The sequence below is a fragment of the Hevea brasiliensis genome, chromosome 16, assembly GCF_030052815.1.
Source record: "Hevea brasiliensis isolate MT/VB/25A 57/8 chromosome 16, ASM3005281v1, whole genome shotgun sequence".
NCBI classification, from domain to species: domain Eukaryota; kingdom Viridiplantae; phylum Streptophyta; class Magnoliopsida; order Malpighiales; family Euphorbiaceae; genus Hevea; species Hevea brasiliensis.
In genome coordinates, this window is record NC_079508.1 from 40,390,021 (window position 1) to 40,408,707 (window position 18,687).

The 18,687-nt window shown below is 35.4% G+C and overlaps 1 protein-coding gene across 1 annotated transcript; it reads left to right on the forward strand.

Annotated features, from left to right (window-relative positions):
- Positions 1-2,243: 2,243 nt before the first annotated feature.
- Positions 2,244-10,943, forward strand: LOC110671758 (uncharacterized). Its single transcript, XM_058138368.1, has 6 exons — positions 2,244-4,002; positions 8,859-8,956; positions 9,927-9,977; positions 10,248-10,334; positions 10,554-10,697; positions 10,869-10,943. The coding sequence occupies exons 1-6, from the start codon at positions 2,244-2,246 to the stop codon at positions 10,941-10,943; spliced, it is 2,214 nt and encodes a 737-aa protein (XP_057994351.1).
- The last annotated feature ends 7,744 nt before the right edge of the window (positions 10,944-18,687 follow it).

Here is an 18,687-nt window from a genome sequence, read left to right on the forward strand (position 1 = left end):
ATGTGCATTGAGGCCGTGGGAAACCCGATGATGAAAAATTATATGACTGTAAGATGTAATTGGAGGCATTGAGCTGAATTATTAATTTCGTGGCATGATCTTGAAAAAATAAAAATAATAATAAAGTTTTGAGAAAATTAATTTAATTAAATTTAAATAAAATTTTATTTTGTTTAAATTTAATATGGGTAGTTTTTTAAATGGATCTAATTAAGTTTAATTGGGCTTCATGGGCCTAAGAAAGCCTAGTTAGGAATTTTAAATGGGACCCATTTAATTATTTTCTAAAAATTAAAATAACAAAATATCTCTCTCCTCCTTGGCCCCACTCTCTTCCTCACTCCCTATTGGTGCCTTCCATTTTTTCCTGTCTTCCTATTGGTTGAAACACCTCACCCATATCAAAGTCTTATTCGAATTCTGCAATTGTAGTTGTTTAAGTCATCTAAACTTTATCATCCTAAGACTCCAAATCCTACCACACCTCTTCCTCATTCTCTATTGGTGCCTTCCATTTTTTTTTGTCTTCCTATTGGTTGAAACACCTCACCCATATCCCAGTCTTATTCGAATTCTGCAATTGTAGTTGTTCAAGTCATCTAAACTTTATCATCCTAAGACTCCAAACCCTATCACACCTCTCTCCCAAAACCCTATAAATACCCTACTAGAGAAGAGAAGAAGGGGATGATGGGAGGAAAGAGGTAGAGAAAATTCAGAGCTATAAGAAATTTAGAGATATTTAAGACTCTTTGAGTTCTTCCTTATTATTTTTTTTTTCTTCAAGAAGATTTTCATACAAGATTTCTGAAAGGTCAGTTTTTATTGTTTTCTTTTCAAGATCTATGCCACACAATATTTTAATTCTATGCTCTTTGTCTTCAATTTATTTTATATGTTCATATAGATCATGTAATCATGTTTAATTTGAGGGGATACACAACTCTGCACATGTTTAGTTTCTGTCTCTCGTACTTTTATTATTTTTCTTTATTTTCTTTATTTTTTTATTTACAAACAAAATTGGTAAGTAGCCCTAAGGTAAGTACCAAAGAGGGCATTTGCGCGGAGCTTATATGGAGCTAAACGGGAGTAAGCCAGGGATATCATTGCCATACTAGAAGAGAAGACCCTTTTTTAAGGGTAGCTTGCCCCAATGGCAACTGCATTTACCAACAAGTAAGTAGCTCTAAACTTCTCGAATAACCATTGGCATGAAATTGTAGTAATAATAGAACTTTCATTTGGTAAATTAAAATTAACTTTGTTTTTAATTTAACTGACTTTTGCATGTAATTAATTTAAATAAATACTTTGTAAATTAAAATTAATCTTGTTTGTAAATTAAACTAATATTGGCATGTAAAATAAATTTAATTTAATACTTGGTAATTGTAAAATAAATTTGCATGTTAGAAATCTTTATTAGGTTGTGATTGTTTGGGACTTATGTGATATTAGAAAAAAATTACACATGTACATAATTAACTTAGTTCAATTATCCTTAGGGTAACTTGGTGAAAATTAATTAATTAGGTTAAATAGAAACATAGGGTTATTTGAAATTGAATTTGTTTGTAAATTAAATTCCCAATAATAAATTAATTTTAGTCATCTGATAAATATCATTTAAATAATTAGCAACCCCATAGATAGGAATTACTTGTGCATGAAAATTGTGTGTAAATAACAACCCTTTTTGTGAATTACTTGCGTGTATAGGATTAGAATTGCATTTTTTAGGATAAAGTTTAATAAAGGAATAATAAACAAGACTTCTAGAAACATTAGTAGAGGACTGGCACTCGAATTAACGAGGTTAGACCAGGCGTAAGGGGTGCCTAACACCTTCCCCTTATGTACCCACTATCCCGAACCTAGACATTGGGCTATGGTAATGACGGTTGTGGAAACTCTGCAAGGAGTAAGTTGCCATCCATGACCCTCAGAAACATCAATATGTCCCGGTTATTACCCGTGGCGACTCTGTCTATCTATGCCTTCGTGGCATAAATCCTTAGTACCGTGGTAGTGTTATGGGAAGACGGTACTTACCAGTGGTTTGATTCTATTAGGATTGTATGAAGTGCATGTCTAGGAAATGCTGTCTAAGGAGGTGGTACTTAAGTGAGACCATTGTGACTCCACCATCTTTCCTGGGCATTACCTGGTGCATTTTATATAATTCTAATGGATGATATTTCGCCTCACGCCCCACCCCTACAGTTTGGCGACTCCAGGAGATGCCAGCCCCGAGAACAGAAAAAGAGATTAGAGGTTTCTTAGGAAAATTACAGTACATCAGTAGGTTCATAGCTAGGCTCACAACTACCTGTGAACCAATTTTTAAGCTACTAAGAAAGAATCAGCCAGTGGTGTGGAATGAGCAATGTCAAGAGGCATTTGAAAAGATAAAGCGGTACCTGAGCCATCCACCAATTTTGTCACCACCCATCCCTAGCATCCCTCTAATCCTCTACCTATCAGTGGAAAACATGGCCTTGGGGGCAATGTTGGCACAAGAAGTAGAGAATCTGGAGAGAGCCATCTATTACATCAGTAAGAAACTCCTTGCTTATGAGGAGAATTATTCACTAATAGAAAAACCCATCTGGTCAGTAGTATGGGCAACTAAGAAGTTAAGGCACTACTTTCAGACCCATCGAGTTATTGTAGTATCCCGGATGGATCCTTTGAAGTACCTATTTGAAGTACCGACGCTAGTTGGAAAATTGGCCAAATGGTTGGTCCTACTGTCTGAATTTGATATTGTGTATGAGACTCGAAAAACCATCAAAGGGCGTGTAGTGGCTGAATTTCTTTCTGAAAATCCAGTTAATGAAGGGGAAGAAGTCGAAACAGCCTTCCCGGATGAGAGTCTCAAGGTAGTAGAGGTCCAGCCATGGAAAATGTACTTTGATGGGGCCATGAATAAGAGCGGAGCCGGTATAGGGGTAGTTTTGGAAGCACCAAATGGAAAACAATTGTTAATGTCAAAAAGGCTATGTTTCCCAACCACTAATAATATTGCAGAATATGAGGCTTGCATTTGTGGCCTAGAGGCATTAATAGCTGTTGGGGCTAAAAAAGTGGAGGTGTTTGGAGATTCAATGCTAGTGGTTTCCCATGTTAAAGGTGAATGGGAATTGAAAGAAGAAAAGTTGAGGCCATACCTGGAGTATGCTAAGAAACTATTATTTAGCTTTGAGGAAGTGACAATGAAGCACATGCCTAGAGCTCAGAACCAGATGGCTGATGCTCTAGCCACACTAGCATCCTTATGGGAGAAGGGTGATCAGAAGCTGACCCAGCCAGTTATCCTGATGAGGAGTAGAATCCCATGCTATGAAGGGTTAATAATAGCACATTTAGATCTAGAAGATGAGATGAAATGGTATGAGGACATAAGAAGATATTTAGAGGTAAGAGAATACCCACAGTCAGCAAATAGTAGGGATAGAGCTACAATTCGCAGATTAGCCACTCAGTTCACTTTGGCTGGGGGGCAACTCTACAAAAGGTTCTTCGAAGGACTATTGCTCTTGTGTGTGACAAAAAAGCAGTATGAGCAGATAATGGAGGAAGTACATGCAGGAGTGTGTGGTCCTCACATGAACGGAAGGGTATTAGCTGGCAAAATTTTAAGATTGGGCTATTATTGGTCTACCATGGATACTGACTGTGCTAAATTTGTGAAAAGATGCCATGAGTGCCAAATCCATGGGAATTTGAATCACCTACCGTCTAGTGAACTCTACAGTATGACTTCACCATGGCCATTCTCAATATGGGGCATAGACATTATTGGGAAGATTTCTCCCACTGCTTCTAATGGCCATAGATTTATCATTGTGGCAATTGACTATTTCACCAAGTGGGTTGAAGCTGAATCTTATAAAGTAGTAGGAGCTAAGCAGATAAGTAAGTTTGTGCGAAAGAACTTGATTTGCAGGTTTGGGGTACCCCATGAGATAGTATCAGATAACGGCAGCCAGTTCAAAGGTGATTTCTTAGAATTAATTACCGAATTCAAGATTAAGCATCACAAGTCCTCACCATACAGGCCACAGACTAATGGAGCAGTAGAAGCAGCAAATAAGAATGTGAAAACCATTCTAAGAAAAATGGTTGAAACCTATAAGGATTGGCCTGAGAAACTCCCTTATGCTCTTTGGGGTTATCGCACTACTACAAGAACATCCATAGGGGCAACTCCATTCTCTTTAGTGTATGGGACTGAAGCAGTGCTACCCATTGAGCTAGAGGTCAAATCCTTGAGAGTGATACTAGAAGCTAAGATTCCGGAAAATGAGTGGGCCCAGAAAAGATATGAAGAACTAGCTTTGATTGATGAGAAGAGGATGCGAGCCTTGTATCATATGCAGGCTTATCAAAGGAAGATAGCAAGGGCCTTTAATAAGAAGGTGAAGCCAAGAAAGATCAAAGAGGGAGACATGGTTTTGAAACAAGCTCGGCCCATCCCTTTTGATCCAAGAGGAAAGTTTAAGCCAAACTGGGATGGTCCATACATAGTTAAAAAGATCTTGTCAGGAGGTGCTGTAAGAATATCAAACCTGGATGGGAATGAATTTCAAGAACCAGTCAACTTAGACAAGCTCAAACGGTACTTTGTGTGAGATAGGCCCGCTAGGCTGAAAATTTACAAAAGACGGTCTAGGCAAAAATAAGGGTCAAAGAAAAAAAAAGAAAAGAAAAGAAAAAAAATGCTAGATTGAAAACCTGCAAAAGGCAGTCTAGGCAAAAGGAGAGATGAGAGAAGATTTGGATGGAAAACCTAAAAAGGCCATTCGACAGGTTATAAAGCTTATTTCTAACTTTGGAAGGTTAGAAATTTGGCAAAACTAAATGTAAGAGGGAGTAATGGTGTACCTGAATAAATAAAGAAATTTTTATTGCATTGACTAGGAATGGGTTTTATTTAATTATGATCGTGAATGTTTGTGTCTTGAGGGATACATCAAATGATTAAGTAATTGAACTGCGTTGTTTTGATTTAATCTATGTCTTCTGAGCATGACAAGATAGGTGCTTGATATGAATGTCCTGGTAATTGTCTAATTTCAAAAAAAAAAAAAAAAAAAAAAGGGAGGTTGCTAGGTGGAAAAACCGGAAGGGCCACTTAGGCAAAAGATAGAGCAAGCCCGCTGAGATGAAAATCCGAAAGGACATTTCAGGTAAAAGTTAGGGCATAGAGAATGGAGTTCATGGAAGAGAAATGAGTCAAGGCAGAAACCATGGGGGGAGAGAAGAAAAAGAAAAATCAGAGAGAAATTGTATTGTGACCTTAAGGAAGTCTTTTTTGGTGAACAATTCTTCTAAAAAACTTGGAGGCTAAAAGAAAGTTTTTGTAAAAAGAGGTCCCTCAGAGGACTAAGTTTTTTTAGAATCTCTAGCAAAATCAGCATGCCCATGATAGGAAGTAGCATACAAGAAGCACAAAAATCACAAAAAGAGTTATGAGACCTAGTCATCCTAATTTTTCAAATCATGAATTAGATATTTTTTGGTAAGTCCTTAGACGTTGTTTAGGGCGCATGACATAGTTGTGTAAGGCATAGAAGAACATGCATCAACATGTCACCTGTGGGTGTGTAAGGCGTAGAATAACATGCATCACCACAGTTTCAATTGTCGAACTACGAGGGGGTCTGATTCTTCCTTAGGATAGCGAGGGGGATACGTAGGTAGTTTAGGACCGCGGTCCTAAATACGAACCCACAACATTTCATGACAGATATTTTTTTTTGGTAAGTCCTTAGACGTTGTTTAGGGCATATGGCATAGTTGTGTAAGGCGTAGAAGAACACGCATCAACATGTCACCTGTAGGTGTATAAAGCGTAGAAGAACATGCATCACCACAGTTTCAAGTGTCGAACTACGAGTGGGTCTGATTCTTCCTCAGGATAATGAGGGGGATACGTAGGTAGTTTAGGACTGCGGTCCTAAATACGAATCCACAACATTTCAAATCACACAGTTGCCATTGTCATGAGACCATAGCTAGTCTCATGACACAGAGTGTATCGACAGAGCAAGATGCACTCAATTTTCACATGACACGATTATCAACGTTATGAGACCGTAGCTAGTCTCATGACGCAGAGTGTATCGACAGAGCAAGATACACTCATTTTTCACATGACACAGTTATTACTGTTATGAGACCATAGCTAGTCTCATAATATAGAGTATGTCGACCGAGCAAGATATACTTGATCCTCATAGCCAATGTTTCATAGTTATTAGAAATTCGAGTTTCACTTTGACGAAACTTGAGCAATGCTTTCGCATTGATTTCAACTTTCGCCAAAGTGGGGGCAAACTGTAGACAATTATTTTGTGATGAGTATGTGAATTTAGGCCGTTGGTAAACCGATGATTAAAAATTATATGACTGTAAGATGTAATTGGAGGCATTGAGCTGAATTATTAATTTCGTGGCATGATCTTGAAAAAATAAAAATAATAATAAAGTTTTGAGAAAATTAATTTAATTAAATTTAAATAAAATTTTATTTTGTTTAAATTTAATATGGGTAGTTTTTTAAATGGATCTAATTAAGTTTAATTGGGCTCCATGGGCCTAAGAAAGCCTAGTTAGGAATTTTAAATGGGACCCATTTAATTATTTTCTAAAAATTAAAATAACAAAATATCTCTCTCCTCCTTGGCCCCACTCTCTTCCTCACTCCCTATTGGTGCCTTCCATTTTTTCCTGTCTTCCTATTGGTTGAAACACCTCACCCATATCAAAGTCTTATTCGAATTCTGCAACCGCAGTTGTTTAAGTCATCTAAACTTTATCACCCTAAGACTCCAAATCCTACCACACCTCTTCCTCATTCTCTATTGGTGCCTTCCATTTTTTCCTGTCTTCCTATTGGTTGAAACACCTCACCCATATCCCAGTCTTATTCGAATTCTGCAATTGCAGTTGTTTAAGTCATCTAAACTTTATCATCCTAAGACTCCAAATCCTACCACACCTCTTCCTCATTCCCTATTGGTGCCTTCCATTTTTTTCTGTCTTCCTATTGGTTGAAACACCTCACCCATATCCCAGTCTTATTCGAATTCTGCAATTGTAGTTGTTCAAGTCATCTAAACTTTATCATCCTAAGACTCCAAACCCTATCACACACCTCTCCCAAAACCCTATAAATACCCTACTAGAGAAGAGAAGAAGGGGATGATGGGAGGAAAGAGGTAGAGAAAATTCAGAGCTATAAGAAATTTAGAGATATTTAAGACTCTTTGAGTTCTTCCTTATTATTTTTTTTTTCTTCAAGAAGATTTTCATACAAGATTTACGAAGGTCAGTTTTATTGTTTTCTTTTCAAGATCTATGCCACACAATATTTTAATTCTATGCTCTTTGTCTTCAATTTATTTTATATGTTCATATGGATCATGTAATCATGTTTAATTTGAGGGGATACACAACTCTGCACATGTTTAGTTTCTATCTCTCATACTTTTATTATTTTTCTTTATTTTCTTTATTTTTTTTATTTACAAACAAAATTGGTAAGTAGCCCTAAGGTAAGTACCAAAGAGGGCATTTGCGCGGAGCTTATATGGAGCTAAACGGGAGTAAGCCAGGGATATCATTGCCATACTAGAAGAGAAGACCCTTTTTTAAGGGTAGCTTGCCCCAATGGCAACTGCATTTACCAACAAGTAAGTAGCTCTAAACTTCTCGAATAACCATTGGCATGAAATTGTAGTAATAATAGAACTTTCATTTGGTAAATTAAAATTAACTTTGTTTTTAATTTAACTAACTTTTGCATGTAATTAATTTAAATAAATACTTTGTAAATTAAAATTAATCTTGTTTGTAAATTAAACTAATATTGGCATGTAAAATAAATTTAATTTAATACTTGGTAATTGTAAAATAAATTTGCATGTTAGAAATCTTTATTAGGTTGTGATTGTTTGGGACTTATGTGATATTAGAAAAAAATTACACATGTACATAATTAACTTAGTTCAATTATCCTTAGGGTAACTTGGTGAAAATTAATTAATTAGGTTAAATAGAAACATAGGGTTATTTGAAATTGAATTTGTTTGTAAATTAAATTCCCAATAATAAATTAATTTTAGTCATCTGGTAAATATCATTTAAATAATTAGCAACCCCATAGATAGGAATTACTTGTGCATGAAAATTGTGTGTAAACAACAACCCTTTTTGTGAATTACTTGCGTGTGTAGGATTAGAATTGCATTTTTTAGGATAAAGTTTAATAAAGGAATAATAAACAAGACTTCTAGAAACATTAGTAGAGGACTGGCACTCGAATTAACGAGGTTAGACCAAGCGTAAGGGGTGCCTAACGCCTTCCCCTTATGTACCCACTATCCCGAACCTAGACATTGGGCTATGGTAATGACGGTTGTGGAAACTCTGCAAGGAGTAAGTTGCCATCCATGACCCTCAGAAGAAACACTGAATATGTCCCGGTTATTACCCGGGTGGCGACTCTTGTCTATCTATGCCTTCGTGGCATAAATCCTTAGTACCGTGGTAGTGTTATGGGAAGATGGTACTTACCAGTGGTTTGATTCTATTAGGATTGTATGAAGTGCATGTCTAGGAAATGCTGTCTAAGGAGGTGGTACTTAAGTGAGAACATTGTGACTCCACCATCTTTCCTGGGCATTACCTGGTGCATTTTATATAATTCTAATGGATGATATTTCGCCTCACACCCCACCCCTACACTGACTACCCACGATATATAGGTGATACTATTGCTGCAAGACAGAGGGAATTATTAGCGAGAGGTAATAATGCAAGGCCTTCTGATATACATCTTAGGTCAGGATTGACAATACAAGCTGAGAGACAAAGTGGTGCTCATCCTGAAGTGCCAGTAAGCTCTTTGACCACTGCTCAGATGATAAGCGGACTATTATATGAGGTATGCATGTAAACTGTCTTCTTAGTATTAAAAGATTTATAATTTTTGGACATTAATGTGCAATTAGTTTCAAATTGAGTTGAATGGCAAAGAAAGATCCATATAGTCAATCCTAACTAGTTTGGAATTAAGAGTTAGTTGTTGTTGTTATTTGAGTTGGGGTTGATAAAGTTTGCCTTTTAAATAGGCCAACCAAACTAAATATATTTATTTTTTTCTCAAAACTTCTGATAAAAAATTTATGCTACTTCAGATGTTATCTAGATAAGATTACATGAAACAAATTTATTTGTTGGGAAATTCTCTCCTTGGCACATTTGCTTTTCCTTTATTGCCTACTCACAATTGTGGAACCTACATGAATGCAGGCCCACTTTTTTTATTATTTTTTTTATAGAGTCTAAGGATTTCACATAAGGATAGTAAAAGAACTCAAAATGATGCCTGGAGCATTAGATATAATAACTGAGTACCAAGAGTTGAAATTTTACAATAGGTTTAGCCAGGGCATTTTATCTTGACAAAGAATCAGCTTTGGGGCTGATATGTTTTACACTTTCTTAGCTGTATATACTTTAGTTATGAAAATCAATTTATAGAATCTCTTTTTTTAATCACATGTAAACAAATGACTCTTATTTAGATTATGAGTCCTAAAATTGAAATTGAATGAACAAAATAATCAAGACAATATAAAGATAATAATTGATTAGAAGAATGTATAAATGATCCAAACAAATTCTAGGAAAAAGAACTTTTATATTTGTTTCTTTTTTTTTTTCGTTTACAATTTCCTAATTTCTTCTGTTTCTATTCATGTGTATGTATATGTTTGCCTCATAATTTGTCCAATATTTGTGTAGCTCAAATATGCAAACTGAATTGATTATTTTTCATTATTTAGCTTCTTCATTGACAAGTGAACCATCATCTACTTGGTTTTTGTTTTGCTTATTGTTGAAATTATCAGGTTCGCAATGCTTCGCAAATTTTGCGCAGGGGTGGCTCCTTACAGCATGAGGTAGGATCTAGATAGATTTATGCATGTTTTTATCTCGAAAACCATTCCATCAAGGCAAAGCTGTTATCCAATTATTTTTAGTTTTCATATTAAAGAATATAAAACCATTGTCGGCATATCTTGCTACAATTGCATGGGAAACTATGCCTTCTAATTGTTAAATATTTATTTATTTTTATTTTTACTTTTAATGTAAGAACAATGGTGTTCAACTTCTTTGAACTGATTAAGAGTCGATTTATCATTTTTAAATATTTGATGGTATGCTAGGATTTGCTGATGATCAACTATACAGTGTCCCATGGTCTACCTGAAGATTCTGATCTAGATCAAGAAATAAAGGATGAAATGATCGAGGTAAATTATAAAAATACAACATTTATGGCTATCATTTTTGGATGCTTGATTTTAGATGCTAATTTGCATTAGTTTAACCTTTAAAATTAAAGCGAGTAGAAGAATGCGTGACAAATACTAAGAAGAGTTGGTACTTAGTGTTATCAATTCTTTGTTGGACACTGCTTCCTAAATAATGATTCACTGCTTCCTAACCTGAATAATGATTCTGTTCTTTAGGAACTAGATGAATTAAAGGAGCTTATGATAGAGTATCGCAGTGGACTAGCTGGGGCTGTTATTGAGGCACGCATGAAGCAGCAAAAGTATGAAGCAAATGTAGTAGGGTCTCCTATGGAAGATGAAAAATGCAGCATCTGTCAGGTGAGATTTGTTCAATACATCGTCCTTTTGCGCGCAAGTTGAAAATAAAAATAAACTAGCATGTGTAATCCACGGTTATATATATGCTCAAGTTTTATTGTTTATTTGCAATTCCTTAGATTTTATTAAGTTTGTTTAGCAAATAATTCTCTCCCCCAAAATCATTTGTAGGAGAATTATGCCGACGGGGAAGATTTTGGGAAGCTGGACTGTGGGCATTACTTTCACTTTGACTGCATTAAGTAGTGGCTGATCCAGAAGAATAACTGCCCCATCTGTAAAAGGAAAGCGTTGCAAGTTTGAGATTGTTAATTTGGGCATATTATTAGATACTCCCAGTACATGTGCACCCTCACTCATCAAGGTTGTCGATTCCACACTTTTAAATTTAGGAAATAACTGATTTTTTGTAAGTGATGGATGCAGTATTTATTGTTCAGTGCACCGGGTGTACTCTCACTTACAGAATTATGGATCCCACACTTTTAAATTTAGGAAATAACTTATTTTTTTGTGAGTGATAAATGCGCCCAATAATTTGCGTTAATTTCAGGGTTTTTCTAAACTAGAGACCACAGGACAAGCCATTTCTATGTATTATCGTTCTTGGCATCTTTTATTACATTATGTTGTTTTTAGTTTTATTTTCTTCTGTTGAAGACTTTGCATTTCCATTCAGTCTTAAGGTTTCATAAGGCACACATTCGTGTAATAAACGGCTTAGGTAGCTAGGCCTTCTAAACTTATCTTTTGCGGTTAATAAACCTTCCTTGCACCTATTTCATTGGTTTTGCTATGTTTTTCGCAAGTTTATTTGGTATCCCTAATCCCTATATCACATCTATTTCAAAATATAAGGTTGTATTTGGATTTTAGGATTTGAATTTCAAATGTTTGATTTAAAATTTAGAATTTAAAATTCATAAATTTAAATATATTTTATTTCATTAATAAAAAGAATTTCCATAAAAATATCTATAAGTTAGAATATTATGTAGGGCTGATATATTTGATTGTATTGGAATGCATGTATGTAACACCCCTCTGTTCAGTAGTGCGTTCTACTGCTCCGGTGACCAGTGTCTATCCGGACAGCTAGAATGCCTAGAACTATATTTAAATATTAGTGAGGAGACATAGAATAATGAAATACAAGAAAAGAAAAGACAAAAAAAATAAAGGAAAAATAATAGCAATGAAATGTAACCAAGTTAAACGAGCCGAGAATCATAGCGATGGGTGACCGCACCGGAAAGTTGCGGCGTGGACCGTTGACTAGCCCTGAACCGCGGAGAACCCTAGAAAATATTTTTAAGACTTAAATAAATATCTATTGAAGTATAAATACCATTAAAAATATCAAAAAAAAATTAATTAATTAGTATAAAGAAAAGTGAGAAATCGAGAAAACGACAAAACTCGGTGTTACCGAAAAATCGGGAATGCAACCCGAACAAGGGCATTGTGATCATTTGACATCCCGAGTTGTATTTTGACCTAAATGTCCATTGAAAATAAATAATATTACACTTGGGAAATGTCCAAGAAAAAAATTAGTAAGTCAATATAAACGGAAAAAAAAAATTAAAGAAATCAGCGGTACAAGGAGTAAATCGGTAGCACCGAAAAAGTCTGAATTTGACCCGAAGAGGAGCATTTTGGTCATTTGACATCTACAGTTGGCTTTTGACCTAAATGTCCACTAAAAATAAGTGGTATTAAATTTTAAAATTTCATGAAAATAAGAAATTAAATATGAAGTGTAAATAAAGGAAATATGGGGGATGTAATTAAAAATAATAAAGTTTAAATATTATATTGAATATTAAAATGATAGTGGGGGTATAAATACCCATAAGAGGACAGCAATCACCACTTCAACATTTCATTTCTTCATTCACTCATCCATGGCCGATTCAAGGTTCTTCAAATCCTCCATGGCCGGCCATGATACATGCTCCCATTTCATCACTTTCAAGCCATAATTTCTTGTAAGTCCCTTCATTAAAAGTGGTCCACACATCATGGGCAATACATAGGCAGCAAAAAGAAGAAGTTTAGTGAGGTTTTGATCAAGCTTCAAAAGTGGTAAGTGAGTGTTTTCAAATCTTACTTCATTAAACTTTGAATGGTTATTGTGGGTAGTTGTTTTGTGGAGGAAATTTTGATGTTTGATAAATTAATGGAGATGTATATTTTGGCAGCCATGGAACCTCAATAAGAACAGTTTATACTTGCATGTAAATATTGGTTTGGATGAGGATTTAAATGTTTAATTGTATTGAAGTTGAATTCCATATGTAAGGGTTGAATTGTAAGCTTTAAAAGTGAAAGTGAAAATTTATGGGTATGTGTAAACTGGCGACAGCCTTATGAAGAAGAAAAAAAAATGTTGTTTCATGGTTTGGTTTATGGAATTTTATTATTGAATTATGGTGCTTGTTATGGCAGCTTGTATATGTGTATAAGAGTTTGAATGTAGACATGTAAATGAGCTTGTCATGTAGTTAAATTATTTGTAATTTGAACTTGGTAAATTCTGTACTATAATGTGCATATTGAGTGTAGTTACAAGCTGCCAAAATGACCAAAAAAGTGTTGTGAAATGTGTTAATGGTAAGGTACAAAACAGAAATGACATGTAAGAGTTAACTTGGTAGGCATAGGATGTGTATTTGGTGAGTAATGAACAATGAATAGCAGGGCAGTGTGTGTTTTGGCTTAGAACCTTAAGTGTGTGGCTCCAATTGGTATGAGACCAATTGGAGGTGAAACTAGGCACAAAAAGTGCCAACTTTCATGAAGGAAGCTTACCAAAATTCTGCTTGGAAGGTAACTTGAAAAATGACCAAATCCGGATTAGTGCATTTAAGGCCTGAAAATTGACCATTTGGGTAGCAGTTAGTGTTTTGGCCATAACTCACTCAAAACAGGTCCAATTGACCTGAAATTTTTACCATGAATAGTTGAGACATATATCTACAACTCTTATGAAGACACCAACACCCAAAAATGATCATAAGCAAGTCAAATAGCTTGCATAATTTCAGGTCCAAAAACTGGCCGAACCAAAAGTGACCTAAAAATGACCTAAAATGACCATTTTGGTACATTCTGACCTGCAATAGTAAAATGACCATAACTTGGTCTAGTAAACTCAGAATGACCTGAAATTTTGCCCCGAGTGCAATAAGACATAGACCTACAAGTTTGTAGTTTTGACCAAAACCCGAAAACCGAGGGAACTAGGTCATCCGGTTAGGTCAAATTAGTATACCGGAATCCGACAAATTGCAATAAAATGCACTATACATGGAAATGAATTGGGTAACATGTACCAACACTAAAAGGCTATAAAATGTGACATATTGGTAACATTAAAACCTAATTCACCTAGACTGCATCGAGGGTCAACATCTTAGGTTGACTAAGGAAATGATAGAATTCAATAAATTAACTATTAAGCCTTATTGTTAGAGACGGTTTAAATGAGTACTGAAACACTTCAAATTGTGTGTTTCAGTTAGCAAAGACTCAGGGAAGGGAAAGGAAACACTGAGTCAAAGCCAAGAGGCATATATCAGAGATTTGTGCACAATAGTTATTTCTTTTGAATTTTTCAATTGAAATAAATTATGACTATTTGTATGTTATTGTTTTAAATTGTGTTTGTGCACAATAATTTTGATTTCTTATTTCGACTTAAAAATTTATTTGAACATTATAGTTTTAAATTGTGTCTGTGCACAATACTTTTTATGTAACACCCTAGGCAAATCCCACATCGACAAAACACGGGAGAGATGCTGGGTTTATAAGATGGAGGTTCCTAACCCCTAGTGACGCGTTGTAAAACCGTGAGGGCTTTGACCCAGAGCGGACAATATCACTAGTGGGTCGGGCCGTTACATTTGTGGTATCAGAGCCGCTCCGCGTGCAACCTTGAACGATGGTGGGGCAAACCTCAGCGAGGACGCTGAGTCCCATAAGGGGGGTGGATTGTAACACCCTAGGCAAATCCCACATCGACAAAACACGGGAGAGATGCTGGGTTCATAAGTTGATAGTTCCTAACCCCTATTGACGCGTTTTAAAACCGTGAGGGCTTCAGTCCAGAGCGGACAATATCACTAGTGGGCCGGGCCATTACATTTGTGGTATCAGAGCCGCTCCGCATGCAACCTTGAACGATGGTGGGGCAAACCTCAGCGAGGACGCTGAGTCCCATAAGGGGGGTGGATTGTAACACCCTAGGCAAATCCCACATCGACAAAATACGGGAGAGATGCTGGGTTTATAAGTTGGTGGTTCGTAACCCCTATTGACGCGTTTTAAAACCGTGAGGCCTAGTATGGGCTAGGCCAGAGCGGACAATATCACTAGTGGGCCGGGCCATTGCATTTGTGGTATCAGAGCCACTCCGCGTGCAACCTTGAACGATGGTGGGGCAAACCTCAGCGAGGACGCTGAGTCCCATAAGGGGGGTGGATTGTAACACCCTAGGCAAATCCCACATCGACAAAACACGAGAGAGATGCTGGGTTTACAAGATGGAGGTTCCTAACCCCTAGTGACGCGTTGTAAAACCGTGAGGGCTTCGACCTAGGGCGGACAATATCACTAGTGGGTCGGGCCGTTACATTTGTGGTATCAGAGCCGCTCCGCGTGCAACCTTGAACGATGGTGGGGCAAACCTCAGCGAGGACGCTGAGTCCCATAAGGGGGGTGGATTGTAACACCCTAGGCAAATCCCACATCGACAAAACACGGGAGAGATGCTGGGTTCATAAGTTGATAGTTCCTAACCCCTATTGACGCGTTTTAAAACCGTGAGGGCTTCAGTCCAGAGCGGACAATATCACTAGTGGGCCGGGCCATTACATTTTATATTCACTGCTTTTACCAAAAAAATGTATTTGGAGAAATGAGTTATGAATAAATTTTTATTGTTTTGGCTTTGAGAATCTTATTTGGAAATTATTGTGTTGCCTACTTTGTAAATGAAAATTTTGAGATAAAATGTGATTTGGGAATTGTATGAAATATTGTGATTTGGAATTGTTTTGATTCACAATTAGCATGACACTGTTATTATATTCCTCTCTCTTTGACTTATCAGTCTGGGGTGAGTGTGATTATGTTCCCCCCTCTTTGACTTGTCAGTCTGAGGTGAGTGTGGATGAGTACTCATTATTTAGCTAGCTTCCTCCCTCATTGATTTCGATTATTGGGGTGAGTGTGCCTTGTCGTGGTGTGCAACACGACATGTATGGAAAAATTGTGTCATGGCCTAAATTGTATTATTGATTGGCAACACTATATTATTCAGTTATTTGATGATTGGAAAAACTGTATTATTCAGTTATTTGATGATTGGCAAAACTGTATTATTCAGTTATTTGATCAAATGGAGTTATTGATTGGCAAAACTGTATTATTCAATTATTTGACCAAACGGTGTTACTGATTACCAAAACTATGTTATTCAATTGTTTGATCAAATTTGGGTTATATGAACTTTGTAAATTGTGAAATGGAATTGTGAATTATTTGATTTGTGAATTGTCAATAAAAGATTTATATATCGCATTTCAAATTATTATTGTGCACCACTGAGTAAATTTTACTCAGCGATAGCTTTTCATTGCTGTCGCAGGTAGACAGACTAACAAGGCAACACACTGGGCTGCTAATGCTATATTGAGAGTTCATCGGGTATATTCAGTATACCATATTTTGCATTTTGTATTGTAATGTATGTTCACTGTATGTATATAGTGTTCTTGATTTTGAGCAGTTGTAAATTAAAATTGTACATTGAAGTTGTAAAATAAATTGTAAATTATTATAGTTTGTAAATATAGTAATATATTTCTTTTATCTCAGTCTTTGAAAACACTGAAAAATTATTGTGGATTTGAGTTGACAAATGTTGAGAAACATATTGTGTTGATTAAATGTTGGAGTTTGAGATTGAGAAATATATTTGAAGTGCTTTTTAAAGGTTTTTGAAGAAGTGTTTTATTCAAAATACAGATGGCACTCCGCCAAAATTTTTACAGAAATTACTACTAATTCAAATGTGTTAACTGTTTCACTTCAATTCAAAAAAAAAAAATTTTAACACCTGTAAATAGTGCTCACCACTGTAAAAAGAAGTAAGAAAAGTTTTAAAATCCCTTGTAGTGTATTTAATGGGTTATCAGTAGACGAAGTTGTTAATTCATTAGGTATAATACGGGATCATGTTATGCCTTACGGAGGGGTAGGGTGTGACAATGTAGATTAGCTATTTGATATGCATGCAATTGAAGGAAATTTGCAGGGACGAAGTTTTGCCATAACATTAACTTAATGCAGATCATTCAGAAAAGATTCCTTCGGGTAGGCATGAAGTAGGATATGCCACATTGTCTTTAGTAAAATAGTGTGTTTATAGCAAGGGTTTCGGACTCGGTCCACTTTAAGAGTTTACAATTTAATTCTTGTGCACTGTATAAGCGTGTAAGTTAAAAAAAAATAAATATACAAAACATTAATATTTAAGTAGTTTATCCTCTCTAAGTATGACTACATTTACGGATATGCCATCTTTCATAATTAATAAAAATAAATCATCATTACAATCCATATCCAATTATACCTAAGAGAACCCTTACATCAAACTACTCATAATAAATATATTAGTTAGTCTTCTTAGTCTCTTCTAGATATAATTCAATATATTACTATTTTAACTACTATAAGAGTGTTTTCAACTACAATAGGCTATAATCCCTTTTTCTTGAATTATACCTTTTCCCATTTTAGGTTTTGAATATTTTTCCCACTCGAAAAAGGTTTTCTAAATCAACTAGAATTTTAGGTCATAAATCTAATATCAACTAAGGTTGAATTGAGTTTAATATTAAATAAATATTAATTATATTATAAAATTAATAATATCTTTAAAATTATAATAATACATTTAATATATTTAATATTAATTAGATGTGTGTAAGTGTAGTTGGAGTGGTATAAAGCTTCAAATTCACCCATAAGCTGCTTGACACTAAAAATCTGATAAACCAGTTTAAATCCAGCTTGGTTTACCGATTTGAGTGGTTACTCTGTCTGGTCTGGTCCAAGTTTGATTACATTTCATAAAATCGGACTGATGCCTTTTCTATAGCATCTTTAATGTCTTTTGCGGTTGGTCGTATTACACTAGAACGATTCTGGGCATGCCTTTGTTACAAGGATTTAAAATGGGAGCCATAGCTATAACATCACTTCCCTTTGACAGTCATCTAATTTGAAGGAAAACAGCTCTTTAAGTGCATGTGTGGTTGGAAGAGACTAGAATGAAAGCTAAATTGAGCTGGATTTCTAATTATATTAGAATTAAAGGATTTCTACTATAATTAGAAGTGCAATGGAAGATGTAATTTGGCATTTTGTCCATGGCGAGTAGTTTTTATTCATTGCTAATAGAGGCTCTTGTCCATTGTAGTCCTATAAAAGAGAAAAAAATTTTGATTAAAGATAAATAAATGATATAAATTTCAAAAGGAAAATATTATTGTCTGTTATGACTAGCTATTTTCAATACAGTTGAAAATACGTTTGTGATGTATAATATGGTGAAAATACTAAATATATTAAATTATAACCACAAGAGGATAAGAGGGCATAGTTACCAAATTTGCTCACCTCCTTTTGATTCTACCATCTGAGTTGCGAGTTTCAATTCAAATTCACAGAACATTTGCGACCCAAACACTGCACTACGTGAGATGGTAAAATTGGGACTAGGATAGTAATAGATCAGGTATTAATGGGTATCCGACTGAACCATAATAGGACAGATTTGGGCAGCATATAATTGAGCTTGAGACGAATTCAGATTTGAAGAGAAATACCCGGGCTTAAATCAATTTAAGTTTTACATATCGGGTATCATTAGCCGAATCCTTTTATATAACTAATTAATTAAATATAAAATATATGT